Below are 15,790 nucleotides of genomic sequence, written 5' to 3'. Positions count from 1 at the left end.
GGAGGGGGGGGGATCAAGTTTCGGGAACACGGGACGCTCGGGGTTAACAGGACTCATGCACAAGTCTACAGGAACTACGCGAGTGACGGACACACTATACAGAATACATACTGTTCATCCTCGGGAAAATTTATCCTGCAGCAGAATGTTATAAACACACAGATCAATAAGAAAAGAAAGATACAAAACATGCTGAAGACACAACAATACAAAATCACAAAGAGGAGAAATAAATACACAAAACAATAATTGACACAAAACAGGAAGCCCAAAAAAAGTAAAAGCCAGACAGAGGGCTCCCAGTCATGAACAAAAACCAATGAGAACACAAGGTCGAACTTTAGTCTAAGGCCTCATTCACACGGGAAACGGCCGCCCCGTGCAGCGTGCATGGCAGTATCGGGCCGCTCCCGGGAAGGACAGGTGCTGCGTGTGATTTGTACGCAGCAGCCTGTTCTTCTCTATGGGAGGACGCGGCCATATGCCGCACGCTCACCTGATCTGTACATCCGTGCGGGTGCACGTGCTCAGATGCAGACAGGATCCATCCTGTCTGCGTACGAGTACAGACACTCGCACGGATGTGCAGCTCGAGCGAGTGTGTGGCCGCGTCATCCCATAGAGAAGAACAGGCTGCTGCGTACAAATCACACGCAGCACCTGTCCTTCCCGGGAGCGGGCGGATATGGCTGTGCACGCAGCACGGAGCTGTACGGGCCGGCTCTTAGCAGTGTGAATGCTGCGCATGCCGCACGGATCTGTACGGGCCGGCTCTTAGCAGTGTGAATGCTGTGCATGCCGCACGGATCTGTACGGGCCGGCTCTTAGCAGTGTGAACGGGGGCTGAGGGTCTCAGACAGCCATATACAGTCTGTTGGTGATAAAAATAAGACTCACGGAGCACACATTTATCAGACAAAGAAGAACACTATCTGGGGGGGGTCACACACAGTAGTGCATTGCTACCACTCTATAAGATTCGGGCGAGGGTTGGCCAAACACACCCACTGCAATTACTACAGCGCTTCATGTAGATGTCTTCCAGGAAGTAACATCTGAGGAAACAGTCAGAGGCTGGAGAGACAGTGTAGGTAAGCTGAGACCGCAAGTCCCATAGATACAACTTACCCGTTCTTGAAGTAGAGCACATGAGCCCTCTGCAGCCCGGTCTCGAGAAAGAAGCTGATCTCCTGGTCGGGAGCAGCCGGCCCCGGCTTAGGACTCCGATTCTGGATGTTTGCGGCTTGGGCCTGCGTGGAAACATAGACAATGTGACTGGTCCAGTAGGTGTACGGTACTTCTGGACAGATGACACTTAAGATCTGACATATAAAAGAGACAGAAGTCTTCTGAGGAGGTGAACCTACGGTGATGGAACAAGGAGACCCGTTATTAGGTCTTGTTAAGTGCACCGAGCATCAGATAATTAGCTTTGGAATGGGGGGGTTAGGAGCGCCTGGTAGGAAATGGTCACGGAGCTTGAAAATCCGTACGGAATATGAATTACAATGGATCAGAGGGGCCGACTTCCCCCCGTCATCTCCGGGAGGATAAACAGACACTTCGGCTCTAATTAGCCCAAAGACACGATATCTTATGAATACAAGTGATCTTACGACTGTCGCCCGGTTTTAATTACATTTGATACATTTGGTATACTGAGCTTTGGGTCACGGGAGGACGCTAGTTTGTGTCCTCCCGTAAACCCCAAGGAGAACTATGGGGAAAAGCCCTGACCCCATAGTTCTCCTTTAAGCCCCGAAGAAGGGGAAAGGATATAAAACGCGTTGGCTATACTCATCAATAAATTTTTGATGAGAATCATCCGTCTACACGGCCATTCTTACCGGGCAACGCTAACCCGAGTGACTGAGAACAATCCTCATTTTCCAGCGGACCGTTTCCTCTCCCGGGACGGCGGTAAAGCTCACGTCTCACTCCCCATCAATGCCGGAACATAACTACTTTTATTTCTGCAAGCGATGATGATTTTCTGTATTAATGAGCTGAGCTTTATTAGAAGTCCGCCTGCCAGGAGAACATTCCGACCAATGGCCTTTATGAAGACATCCATCCTTGTCAAGGAATCAACGTTGGGAATTTGGAAAGAACCGGAATCTACTAATGTTTGTTTTAATGGGTAATGAAAGTGCGGCCCCCTGGTGTCTGCGGGCTTATACTCAAATGGGGGGGATTTATCTAAACCGGAGCACACAGAATCTGGAGCAGTTGCCCGTGGCAACCAATCAGCATCTCTCTTCAGCTTGCTTAGGTAAGATTTGAAAATGAGAGAGAGAAGCTGATTGGCTGCAACGGGCAACTGCTCCAGATTTTGTCTGCTCTGGTTTTGATAAATTATTATTAATGTGCGTGACACGAGTCATTGAAAGGGTCTGAATAACTTTATTGAAAAGGAAGTACCAGACGTACTCCGTCTATGACATGCACAACAGATACTGTAAACATGATGAGATCATTCATGGCCGGACCGTAGCCTGGCTGCCATGCTGATGATGATTTGCAGGGTGTCCGATGTCAGGCACCTGCTCTCCTAGAAGCAGGAAACACGGATCACATGACACACGGATCACATGACACACAAGGATATTTAGGGATGGAAGCGGCTCCTTCAGTGAAATCTGGATGTGGATCAGCGTTTCTCGACTTTCTAAAGTCACGGCACCCTTTAAAAGTATGAAAAATCTTGACACCCCAGTCTGAAATGTAATGGAGTTAAAGGGGAGAACCCACACAAAACCCCCAAAAAAGTGGGGTTCCCTTTCAAATCAAAGTCCCCCTTCACATCGGAGCCCCCCCCCCCTTTTACAAGAGGACCCTCCTTTAGTCCTCAGTCACCCTACATATCATCAATCCAAAGTCTGCGAGGCACCACTGAGGAAGTCAGAAGGCCCCCCCGGGTGGCACGGCACACAGGTTGAGAAAGGCCGATGTAGACTATCAATGAGGCCCGTGTGGATGTGTGTTGCAATGCACATGGCGTGACCTGCACATGGCGTGACCTGCACACAGGAACTGTACATGTGTCTTATATCTCACAGGCCCCCAATGCCCACCCACATAGCAAACATACCTGACCCGGTCCTTAATAACCATACAAATGGCACATATTGGAAAACAAGGTGCGTGCTCCCTTTACTACTCTTACGATGCGTGCACCCGCCACCCGCCGATCTGCCAGAAATCCAGTGAGCTCCTAACTTCCTGAACCCTGCCATCCCCTCCCACCAGGCATTTTCATATTTGCATAACTCCTCCCAAGAGCCAGCCCACTACTTGCATCAGGACTGAGGGCTCTTGAAAGCAGTACCGAGCCAGGGTGCTGTCATGGTTTTGGGAAGCTACGTACAACAGCCTGCCGGCCTCTCCCACCAGCCACGATCTGCCCGCATTGTATAGAGAAGCACAAAGACCTAGTGATGATGTCACTGGTTCTAGAATTATGTCATAATAATGGAAAGGCTTTATTTAGAAATGTCACTTGCATGTTAATGGGGGGGAAAAGGGGTGTGGGGCTGGGAAGGCAAATTATAAGCAGATTAAAGTTCAGCTTCAAGCCGCAGTAAATCCCGGCAACTGCAAACAAAAGTGACCCCCAAAATGTAACGTACGTGGATGGGCAAGCAGAGAGAATCCAGAGGACACTCAGTCCATACTAGGAGAAAAGGAAGACGGGGCGCCGCCACTGACTGCAATCAGAAAGGTGAGATGGGGTCGCTCCAGCAGCGCTCATGGACTGTAGTGTGAGCAGGTGACAGGTACTCTTTAGAAGTCCCGGCATTAGAATAGTCAGAGCAGCTCAACTCATAGAAATGTGAGAAATTATTTATTCACCCCTGACAGCCGAGCCGCCTGATTTCCATTTCCTTCCCAATCAATATGAATGTAAAACTCTATTACTTTTATTTCCCCAAAGCCACGAACATTTTCTATATTAATGAGCCGCAAATTATTAAACTTCTGTCCGGGCAAACGAGTCTTATGAAGACATCCGTACGTGTCAGGAAAGTATTACGGCCTATTGACGCTTAAAGCAGAACTCCGTCCTTCCCTTCAGTCTTGCACAGTTGTACCGGCTCCTCTCCTGCACACTGGGAGCTTCTCACAATGTGCATTAGAAGTTGCAGCAAGTCAGATAGAGCTCCGCCCCATTTCCTGGCTGAAGACATCCAGCATCATCTAGCTGTTATCTCCCCAGCCTGACTGTCCCTGGCCCCGCCCCTTTCAGCCATTAGATTTCAGTTCTTTCAATCATGGGGGTTCAATACCACATGGGGGTGTTACTTGGGGTGGTCTGCATGCAAATGAATCCTGCCTTCGACTTCACACTCCCCCAGGCTGCCTGTCTCTGACCCACTTTTTTCATTCATAGGCTTTCAGTCCTGGAGACTCAGCATCACATGTGGGCATTATCTACGGCGGTCTGCATGCAAATAAAGTCTTCCTAGGAACACCCACTCCTGACTGACACCCCCCTATGAAGGTATTTTGATATTTGCATAACTCCTCCCATAGAGCCAGCCCACTGCTTGCCCCAGGACTGAGGGCTCAAGAAGAGTACTGAGGCAGGGTGCTGTGATGTTTTCATGAACATCCCTGCTGACTAGGGATACCCCGATTATCAGGAAGCCAACAGGCGGATCATGACCCGCCGCCCGGCTTCCCGATTGCCTGGTAAGCCGCTGTTCTATCGAAACATCGAATTTACTTCCCAAGGCTGCCTGACCAATCAGGAAGCCAGGTGGCGGGTCATGAGGTGCCGCCTGGCTTCTTGACTGGTCAGAAAGCCAGGCTGCCTAGCAACAAGTGAAGTAGGCTTCCTAGCCAATCCGGAAGCCGAGCTGCATGTAATGACCCGCCTCCCATCTTCCTGATTGGCTAGGAAGCCGGCTTCACTTGTTGCTAGGCAGCTCGGCTTCTTGACCAATCAGGAAGTTGGGAGGCGGGTCATAATTGGATCGAAAGCTGGCTTCCTGGTTGGAAAAAAATCTGGCTCCATGCTCCCTCGGCACTGCCGGTCAGAGGGAGATCTCCCTTTGACTGGAAGTTCCGGTATCGGAGCATTTGGACGAATACGCGGTATCGGTGCATCCCTACTGCCGACCCCTTTTATCAGCCGTGATCCCACCACGTGGAGCAAATAAAGAACCCAACCATAGGTATTAGAAAGGGGGATGAACACAGCTAATGCCTGACCATGACGCCCGTGGCTGCCCAGATCTAGCTGAGGACGGTCTGCCGAGTGACACCCAGGACAGAGCGCGCAGCATGCACTCACCCTCTCCACCTCCTGCAGATAGAGGAGGGCGATGTCTCCGGCCTTCTCGTAGCAGTTGATGATTTCTGGGTCCCGGTCCACATGGAGGCTGTTCATAGAAGAAGATGTTGGCAGCTTTTCCAGACACAGACCTGAAAAAAACCCACAAAAATCAGCTTTAGTTCTATGCCAGACAACAACAAAATCTGGGCCATGCCTATAAGGCCTCATTCACACAGCTTAGGGTCCTGTCTGCGTCCGAGCACGGATGTGTAGTTCGGGTGAGAGTACAGCGGGACACGGCCGCGTCCTCCCATAGGGCAGAACAGGCTGCTGGGTACAATCACACGCGGCCCCTGTCCCTCCCAGGAATGGCCCGATACAGCCGTGCACGCCGCATGGATCTGTCCGGGCCGACTCTAAGGTGTGTGAATGAGCCCTAAGTGTTACTAAACCCCAAATGGCAAAATAATATATAATTCACATGACCTGCTCATGGGCCCAAACATGCATCTGACTTTCCTGAGCGTTTTCAGTTCTAGAATAAGGCCCCATTCACACTGCGCGATTCGCAAATGCTTGCATTGAGCAAGCGAGAATCGCGGCAAAATCCGCTCCAAAAAGGGTCCTGCTGTAGCGACACACGACCCGCGACAGCAGGACCCTTTGCCCCATTGCAAAGCATTGAAGAGCGATATCGCGGGAATTACCGCGCGATAAATCGCTCAATGTGAACGGGGCCTAGGTGATCTCTTAAATTCTGCTGTTGCACTTCCTGTATGAGGATGGCTATGGCGGCCCCCCCATGGTCTCCTTTTGGACTAGCGTAGTCGCCCCCCTGGGTGCATTCTCCGACGGGACTACAATGTAATGCGATGACGCAGCAAGGCGCTGGACTGTAAAAGCTAAAATGGCGCCAGCAGGTGACAATCCGACTCGTCCACGCAGCAATTCACTTTTATGCCGGCGCTATGCTGCTGTCGTATGTCGGAGGTACCAGCATATAATGAGACACCAGACACGCATGCGCATTGCATCATGGGATTTGTAGTCTGTGGCCGGCGTTACACAGAAATCAACACTGCTCCCAGCTGGAAGTCAGACGCCCTTCCCAAATCCCATAATGCATTGTGCCGGCTTCTCCACAGACTTCTCAGCGGCTGCCACTGCAATGTGCGATATGACGGACGCGTCAGACATTTGTACATCATTTGGCGGTTCCAAGCGGGCACAAAAAGACATCTGTACGGCTTGTACACATTCTGCTGCACATGTACATGTCATGCTTGCTTGGAGCAGTGTTGATTTCTGTGTAATGCCGGCCTCAGACTACATATCCCGTGGTGCAATGCGCATGCGTGTGACGTGTCGGAGCGATGCGGCCATTTTAGAACACCCCGACGCCGCTATGTCTTGGCTGATCTGATGACAGGTTCACTTTAAAAGTGGAAGACAAAAAGCGCTCCAGTGCGATATTTCCACACGCACATCCAGCAGGAAAATAAAGCAGACGACGTCGACTTCCTCCTCTGTGGGGAGCGCAGCCAAACACAACATGTCAGTGAACCGAGGAGATCGAGTGCTGGGATTAAGCTCCCTACACGGAACACCTCCTGGCTGCAACATCAGAGAGCTGGAACCGGGACTTCAATGCCGAGCAAAAACCATTTCTGCCGGCATAATATGCGGGATTAGAAGGGAATTAGGCAGTTAGCGCGCGCCAGGCTCCGGGGAGTGGCTGCTAGGCGTGCAGTCTGGCCAACGGCTGCGAGGCCGAATTCCTCAACAATCTCTCACATGCCCATCCCGGTGCACACGCCAGGGGTCAGGTTTACTGAAAGCCACTGCTGCTCTCTCTCCTTGTGCAGGGTGACTGGTCTTGTCTCCGCCCCCTCCCGTAATAAAGACCGGTCACTGCTGCTCTCTCCTTGTGCAGGGTGACTGGTCTTGCATCCTGTAGTGGGCGTGGCCTGCTAGACCCCTCCCACACCTCTGCTCTCTGCACAAGCTGTGTACAGCCCAGTGATGATGTCACTGTTACTTTTACAAAGCAATAGCTTAAGTTTACAAAACACATTTGGTGTACACAAAGTGGCAAGTTCTTGTGCCCGGAGTTCAAATTTAAACATTCAAAATTTCATAAAAGCGTATTTTCCGTCAACCTCAAAGTAACCCCCAGACCCTGAACATCAAATTAACCTGAAAGGTTACATAAAAAAGCAAAATTCCTGATTTTATCATAAAAAAGTAGCCAACTTCCTGGATGTTGGATTTCTGCAGCATCCCCCCCACCCCCGTACTCAATGGTTCGTACCTCTGCCTCCCCCCTTACTCAGTGATTCATACCTCTGCCTCCCCCCTTACTCAGTGATTCATACCTCTGCCTCCCCCCTTACTCAGTGATTCATACCTCTGCCTCCCCCCGCCCTTAGTGGTTCGTACCTCTGCCTCCCCCCTTACTCAGTGATTCATACCTCTGCCTCCCACCGCCCTTAGTGGTTCGTACCTTTGCCTCCCTCCTGTGCTCAGTGGTTTGTACCTCTGCCTCCCCCCCTTACTCAGTGGTTCATACCTCTGCCTCCCCCTCCTTTACTCAGTGGTTCGTACCACACGGACCCCTATGTCAGTACAGTAATGGTTCTCAGGAGTCTTTAAATGGCGATTGCTCCTCATTATAGCGGCATTTGGCGGCACCGGCGGTGGAGGAATTTTACCGTCTTCATTACTCGGACGTCTGTAATTGATACTTTGTGACTTTAAACCAAACTGGTCACAATGAGCACATGGAAGCGGCCGGCACCATTTCTATTTTATGAAGATGCTTCTAGTTCCCTGACTGTCATGCTCATCCTCGGGCTTCAGCTATCAGATACTGGCTGCACGCTTGTTCTGGGTTTCGTCATTGTAGAGACGTTCAGGTGGCGGACGTGTCCTTTAAATAAACACAATTACTGTGCACACGATCTCCTTCCTCCAGCCGCCACCAAGATCTAGTTCTCCGATCCAGGGGGGGGCCTCTAATGTGCGGAGAGGAGGCGGAGTCATCGCCTTGTATCCCGTCCGCCGCGTTTGTTCTCGGAAGTTTAATCTTTGCAGCGATGACTGAACAGGACTACATGACGGAACGGAATTAATGGCACGCTGCAGGAGGACCTGTCACTCTGTCACCGGGGCCGCCGGCTCCGTGCAATGTGATCCAGTCACAGCTGAGAATGGAGATCAGGGGAGGACGAGGACGCAGCGCCCCCTGGTGACCGGACGTGGAGTGCGCTAACTTCAATATAGACAGCACACCAAGTATCAGATTTATTCTTTCATGTTCAATGAACATGTGACATCTACTTCCTGGACTGAGATGGTGGCTCAGAGGTGACACAATCATGTAAATCCTAGCGTCTGTGCAGTTCTTGGCTGTGTTCACAAATCTCTGCCACAGATCAGCCCCTGCCTGCAGCCTCTCACCTTGTGACTGCCTACATAGTTACAATGTTGCAGTCTGATCCCTGGGGGGAGGGGAGACTGAGGAAATGCTTCCTCCTGCCTGCAGCAGACTGATCACTGGGGGAGGGGAGACTGAGGACATCATCAGTCTGGGCAAAGTCACTGACTGGAGGTGAAGGACAGATTTATAAATAATAAAAAGTGCTTTTGAAAAATTATACTGTTACAGTAAATTGTGAATTGTTATGCTGCATCTGGTGGTGACCCGCGTGTGTATGCCTGCAGTCTCTGACCATCTCCTGGTTCCATGCCTGCAGTCCCTGACCGTCTCATGTAGCATGTCTGTAGTCTCTGACCGTCTCCTGTAGCATGTCTGCAGTCTCTGACCGTCTCCTGTAGCATGTCTGCAGTCTCTGACCGTCTCCTGTAGCATGTCTGCAGTCTCTGACCGTCTCCTGTAGCATGTCTGCAGTCTCTGACCGTCTCCTGTAGCATGTCTGCAGTCTCTGACCGTCTCCTGTAGCATGTCTGCAGTCTCTGACCGTCTCCTGTAGCATGTCTGCAGTCTCTGACCGTCTCCTGTAGCATGTCTGCAGTCTCTGACCGTCTCCTGTAGCATGTCTGCAGTCTCTGACCGTCTCCTGTAGCATGTCTGCAGTCTCTGACCGTCTCCTGTAGCATGTCTGCAGTCTCTGACCGTCTCCTGTAGCATGTCTGCAGTCTCTGACCGTCTCCTGTAGCATGTCTGCAGTCTCTGACCGTCTCCTGTAGCATGTCTGCAGTCTCTGACCGTCTCCTGTAGCATGTCTGCAGTCTCTGACCGTCTCCTGTAGCATGTCTGCAGTCTCTGACCGTCTCCTGTAGCATGTCTGCAGTCTCTGACCGTCTCCTGTAGCATGTCTGCAGTCTCTGACCGTCTCCTGTAGCATGTCTGCAGTCTCTGACCGTCTCCTGTAGCATGTCTGCAGTCTCTGACCGTCTCCTGTAGCATGTCTGCAGTCTCTGACCGTCTCCTGTAGCATGTCTGCAGTCTCTGACCGTCTCCTGTAGCATGTCTGCAGTCTCTGACCGTCTCCTGTAGCATGTCTGCAGTCTCTGACCGTCTCCTGTAGCATGTCTGCAGTCTCTGACCGTCTCCTGTAGCATGTCTGCAGTCTCTGACCGTCTCCTGTAGCATGTCTGCAGTCTCTGACCGTCTCCTGTAGCATGTCTGCAGTCTCTGACCGTCTCCTGTAGCATGTCTGCAGTCTCTGACCGTCTCCTGTAGCATGTCTGCAGTCTCTGACCGTCTCCTGTAGCATGTCTGCAGTCTCTGACCGTCTCCTGTAGCATGTCTGCAGTCTCTGACCGTCTCCTGTAGCATGTCTGCAGTCTCTGACCGTCTCCTGTAGCATGTCTGCAGTCTCTGACCGTCTCCTGTAGCATGTCTGCAGTCTCTGACCGTCTCCTGTAGCATGTCTGCAGTCTCTGACCGTCTCCTGTAGCATGTCTGCAGTCTCTGACCGTCTCCTGTAGCATGTCTGCAGTCTCTGACCGTCTCCTGTAGCATGTCTGCAGTCTCTGACCGTCTCCTGTAGCATGTCTGCAGTCTCTGACCGTCTCCTGTAGCATGTCTGCAGTCTCTGACCGTCTCCTGTAGCATGTCTGCAGTCTCTGACCGTCTCCTGTAGCATGTCTGCAGTCTCTGACCGTCTCCTGTAGCATGTCTGCAGTCTCTGACCGTCTCCTGTAGCATGTCTGCAGTCTCTGACCGTCTCCTGTAGCATGTCTGCAGTCTCTGACCGTCTCCTGTAGCATGTCTGCAGTCTCTGACCGTCTCCTGTAGCATGTCTGCAGTCTCTGACCGTCTCCTGTAGCATGTCTGCAGTCTCTGACCGTCTCCTGTAGCATGTCTGCAGTCTCTGACCGTCTCCTGTAGCATGTCTGCAGTCTCTGACCGTCTCCTGTAGCATGTCTGCAGTCTCTGACCGTCTCCTGTAGCATGTCTGCAGTCTCTGACCGTCTCCTGTAGCATGTCTGCAGTCTCTGACCGTCTCCTGTAGCATGTCTGCAGTCTCTGACCGTCTCCTGTAGCATGTCTGCAGTCTCTGACCGTCTCCTGTAGCATGTCTGCAGTCTCTGACCGTCTCCTGTAGCATGTCTGCAGTCTCTGACCGTCTCCTGTAGCATGTCTGCAGTCTCTGACCGTCTCCTGTAGCATGTCTGCAGTCTCTGACCGTCTCCTGTAGCATGTCTGCAGTCTCTGACCGTCTCCTGTAGCATGTCTGCAGTCTCTGACCGTCTCCTGTAGCATGTCTGCAGTCTCTGACCGTCTCCTGTAGCATGTCTGCAGTCTCTGACCGTCTCCTGTAGCATGTCTGCAGTCTCTGACCGTCTCCTGTAGCATGTCTGCAGTCTCTGACCGTCTCCTGTAGCATGTCTGCAGTCTCTGACCGTCTCCTGTAGCATGTCTGCAGTCTCTGACCGTCTCCTGTAGCATGTCTGCAGTCTCTGACCGTCTCCTGTAGCATGTCTGCAGTCTCTGACCGTCTCCTGTAGCATGTCTGCAGTCTCTGACCGTCTCCTGTAGCATGTCTGCAGTCTCTGACCGTCTCCTGTAGCATGTCTGCAGTCTCTGACCGTCTCCTGTAGCATGTCTGCAGTCTCTGACCGTCTCCTGTAGCATGTCTGCAGTCTCTGACCGTCTCCTGTAGCATGTCTGCAGTCTCTGACCGTCTCCTGTAGCATGTCTGCAGTCTCTGACCGTCTCCTGTAGCATGTCTGCAGTCTCTGACCGTCTCCTGTAGCATGTCTGCAGTCTCTGACCGTCTCCTGTAGCATGTCTGCAGTCTCTGACCGTCTCCTGTAGCATGTCTGCAGTCTCTGACCGTCTCCTGTAGCATGTCTGCAGTCTCTGACCGTCTCCTGTAGCATGTCTGCAGTCTCTGACCGTCTCCTGTAGCATGTCTGCAGTCTCTGACCGTCTCCTGTAGCATGTCTGCAGTCTCTGACCGTCTCCTGTAGCATGTCTGCAGTCTCTGACCGTCTCCTGTAGCATGTCTGCAGTCTCTGACCGTCTCCTGTAGCATGTCTGCAGTCTCTGACCGTCTCCTGTAGCATGTCTGCAGTCTCTGACCGTCTCCTGTAGCATGTCTGCAGTCTCTGACCGTCTCCTGTAGCATGTCTGCAGTCTCTGACCGTCTCCTGTAGCATGTCTGCAGTCTCTGACCGTCTCCTGTAGCATGTCTGCAGTCTCTGACCGTCTCCTGTAGCATGTCTGCAGTCTCTGACCGTCTCCTGTAGCATGTCTGCAGTCTCTGACCGTCTCCTGTAGCATGTCTGCAGTCTCTGACCGTCTCCTGTAGCATGTCTGCAGTCTCTGACCGTCTCCTGTAGCATGTCTGCAGTCTCTGACCGTCTCCTGTAGCATGTCTGCAGTCTCTGACCGTCTCCTGTAGCATGTCTGCAGTCTCTGACCGTCTCCTGTAGCATGTCTGCAGTCTCTGACCGTCTCCTGTAGCATGTCTGCAGTCTCTGACCGTCTCCTGTAGCATGTCTGCAGTCTCTGACCGTCTCCTGTAGCATGTCTGCAGTCTCTGACCGTCTCCTGTAGCATGTCTGCAGTCTCTAACCCTCTCCTGGTTGCATGCCTGATGGCTTTCTGTGGCACTGCATTCATTGAATATCATGAGCAGCCATTTAGGGAATAATATATCCCCCCCACTTCCAGGTGTCACTGTAACCAGATATTCAATGTTATTCACTTCCCCTCCCAGTGGTCACAATGTTATGGCTGCTTGGTGTATAACATACATATATACACGCACACACTGCATGAACATCTTACATACAACACGCTATATACATGTTTCCACACTGTGTCTGTACACTACATGCGATGTCATAGCACAGAGCGGTGCTGCCCCCCGGTGGTCAGGTCTGTGTGGTGCAGGGAAAGCAGTCAGTGATGTTGGTCGAGCGGTCACATTACCTTTGGTGGAGAAAGCTTCGGCAACCATGCGCAGCTTATAAGGAGGCGCGGCCACCAGCGGGATGTCATCTAGCCCCACCCAGGCATAGATCCGGAGCGCTTCCTTATACTCGCCTTCCATGTAGTTCAGCTTGGCCATGATCAGGTTGGCTTCCTGCATGAACTCCGACTGTGGAGAGAGAAGAATGACGGGTGACAACCTTCCCCATCCATCCGGCTTCTTCTACCTCACAGCTGACAGTATATAAAAACACATAATAATGGGCTCTGTGCTCCTCTATAGAGAAATGTGACCGCGGCGGCTTCTCGGGATCTCTAGAACACAAGCAGGTCGGGAGAATATTATTTTCATCTTATTGAGACTTTTCAACTCTCCGACCCCTTCCAAGAAAATGTAATTTCCCCCTAAAATTTATATTTTACCTTCCCCGAGGTCAGGTAGAAGACTGAAGGGGAGGACGGAGGTCAGATATAAGACCGAAGGGGAGGGATGGAGGTCAGATAGAAGACCGAAGGGGAGGGATGGAGGTCAGATAGAAGACCGAAGGGGAGGACGGAGGTCAGATAGAAGACCGAAGGGAAGGACGGAGGTCAGATAGAAGACTGAAGGGGAGGGATGGAGGTCAGATAGAAGACTGAAGAGAAGGACGGAGGTCAGATAGAAGACTGAAGAGAAGGACGGAGGTCAGATAGAAGACTGAAGAGAAGGACGGAGGTCAGATAGAAGACTTACAGGAAGTGGGCAGAAAAGCAGCGCCATTTAGGCTGGGTTCACACCTAGGCGTATTACGCATGCACGTCTGTCGCGCGACCGTCACACTGTTTTTTTACCGCGATTCGCGGTAAAAAAATCGCGCGACCGTCGCGCGATTCCGAAGGCTACTTGGCTGTATCCCAATGGAAAACGCCCTCCAAAACGGCCCAAAGAAGTACATGTACTTGTTTGGGCGTCAGCCGTTTTGTAGCGCGTTCAGACGGGCGGAAATACGGAAAGGTGTGAACCATACCCATAGAAAACAATGGGATTTTCATGGTTGTACGTTTTGTAGAGCGTTGAACGCCCGACAAAACGGAAAGGTGTGAACGGGGCCTTAGAGGTGGAGAGGGTTTGCATGGGTCACATGACTGACACCACCCCAGCCCACACAGACCACCCTTCAGAGCACGGGGAGGATGACAATGACGCAGCAGATCGGAGGACGGGGATCTGGATGGAATGATGATTTTTAATCCGCAGCGTTCGCCTGACAGCCGTCATCATTATTAATGGTGCGCAGAGCCGGGCGGGGAGCGAACAGTCCTCCCATGCGTCTCCAGTCCTCCCATCTGTCTCAGGCCATTAGGATATTAAACAGCTGGCCTCCAACCAAATCACACTCATCGTACCGCACACTGCTCTGATTATACAGGGGGGCCCGAATGTGGGTGAGATATACCAGACCAGAGCCGCGACAGCAGAGGGTCAGAGACGGCAGAGCCGCGACAGCAGAGGGTCAGAGACGGCAGAGCCGCGACAGCAGAGGGTCAGAGACGGCAGAGCCGCGACAGCAGAGGGTCAGAGACGGCAGAGCCGCGACAGCAGAGGGTCAGAGACGGCAGAGCCGCGACAGCAGAGGGTCAGAGACGGCAGAGCCGCGACAGCAGAGGGTCAGAGACGGCAGAGCCGCGACAGCAGAGGGTCAGAGACGGCAGAGCCGCGACAGCAGAGGGTCAGAGACGGCAGAGCCGCGACAGCAGAGGGTCAGAGACGGCAGAGCCGCGACAGCAGAGGGTCAGAGACGGCAGAGCCGCGACAGCAGAGGGTCAGAGACGGCAGAGCCGCGACAGCAGAGGGTCAGAGACGGCAGAGCCGCGACAGCAGAGGGTCAGAGACGGCAGAGCCGCGACAGCAGAGGGTCAGAGACGGCAGAGCCGCGACAGCAGAGGGTCAGAGACGGCAGAGCCGCGACAGCAGAGGGTCAGAGACGGCAGAGCCGCGACAGCAGAGGGTCAGAGACGGCATGGGTCTTCTTAAGCTGTGGCTGCGACATGCCCCGCCCACTCCCTAGCAACCAATGACATTGTTGAATGCCGTCAGGCGGCCTGCACAGCATACTATGCTGCCTCTGCCCCGGTCCTGCAGCACAAGCTACTACCCTGTAAAAGCCGCCCGCCAGCCTTGTGGCAACCTATGACGTCATCGGTCGCTCTGATACTGCGAGTGGGCGGGGGGAGGGGAGGAAGGACACGCTTTGTAATGGAGACTTTGGGGCCCCACATTGTGTATTTTTCTTCCCTTCACATCAGTGTGTTATTTGCACGGTTCCGTGTGATCAATGCATGCTACCATGGAACGCACGCACCGTCCATTACAGCGCGTGAGGTGCTCTGTGTTCCCATTCATTTGAAGGGCGCCCCTGGCTCTGGCCGCAATCCGCTTGTCCGTGCAGCAACACATGGTACCGCGTTAACGCGCTTTGTACTCGAGATTCTGCATAACACCCTAACCACGGCCAGAGCGCTGAACGAAGAATGTGATGGGTCATGTGACAGAGGTCTCCTCCTATCCCGTTCTCTGTAGGACTGCGCCCCGCATTCCGGGTCTGGCTGGTGCGCCGGGCTTCATAAACGGGCCTCTAAAAGACGGGCTTGGCATCAAAATTGGGGCAAAGGATATAATGGTCCGCTGCCTAAAACAACCAATCAGAGGCATTCATTCTCTCACCTATATAATGGGAAAAAACCTGAACTCTAATTGGTTGCTGCAAGTCACATGGAGCCTTTCTCCAGCTTTCTACCCCATCCCACTGATAAGATCATGTGACAGGAGGGTGAGGAGCCACGGGGGCATCCACCATGGCCTTACCTTGAGGTTCCCTCTGTCCAGGGCGGCTGTCAGGTGTTTGCGGACTTCGGTCAGCTTCTGCCGGGGCCCGTGGGGGCTAGCTCCTTGCTTGATGGGGTTCTCCTTTAAGTATTGCTCCAGCCCGGCCTCCCCCAACAGCAGCTCGGCCATGTCATCTGCCGGACACAAAGCAAGAGAGAAGCCAATTACCCATCAGGGAGACACCGGGCAGAGCATTCCTCCTGTCATCACAGACAGGGCCGTGTGGCATGACGTGTAC

General features: G+C 52.6%; 1 protein-coding gene across 1 annotated transcript in view; it reads right to left on the bottom strand.

Moving 5' to 3' along the window:
- The window catches only part of TTC7B (tetratricopeptide repeat domain 7B), a 112,451-nt gene extending 96,767 nt beyond the window's left edge, over positions 1 to 15,684 (bottom strand). Inside the window, exons 1-4 of the mRNA XM_018558519.1 lie at positions 15,532 to 15,684; positions 12,687 to 12,855; positions 5,297 to 5,427; positions 1,129 to 1,250 (exon numbers count right to left, since the gene is read on the bottom strand). Of these exons, the coding sequence (XP_018414021.1) occupies positions 1,129 to 1,250; positions 5,297 to 5,427; positions 12,687 to 12,855; positions 15,532 to 15,681 (572 nt within the window). The 5' untranslated portion in view covers positions 15,682 to 15,684. The remainder of the gene's footprint in view (positions 1 to 1,128; positions 1,251 to 5,296; positions 5,428 to 12,686; positions 12,856 to 15,531) is intronic.
- Between the last annotated feature and the right edge of the window lie 106 nt (positions 15,685 to 15,790).

The sequence above is a fragment of the Nanorana parkeri genome, unplaced genomic scaffold (genome assembly GCF_000935625.1).
Source record: "Nanorana parkeri isolate BGI_ZX_2015 unplaced genomic scaffold, ASM93562v1 scaffold344, whole genome shotgun sequence".
Lineage (NCBI taxonomy): Eukaryota > Metazoa > Chordata > Amphibia > Anura > Dicroglossidae > Nanorana > Nanorana parkeri.
Note: the sequence above shows the minus strand (reverse complement) of the source record. Positions and strands in the feature narration are given on the sequence as shown.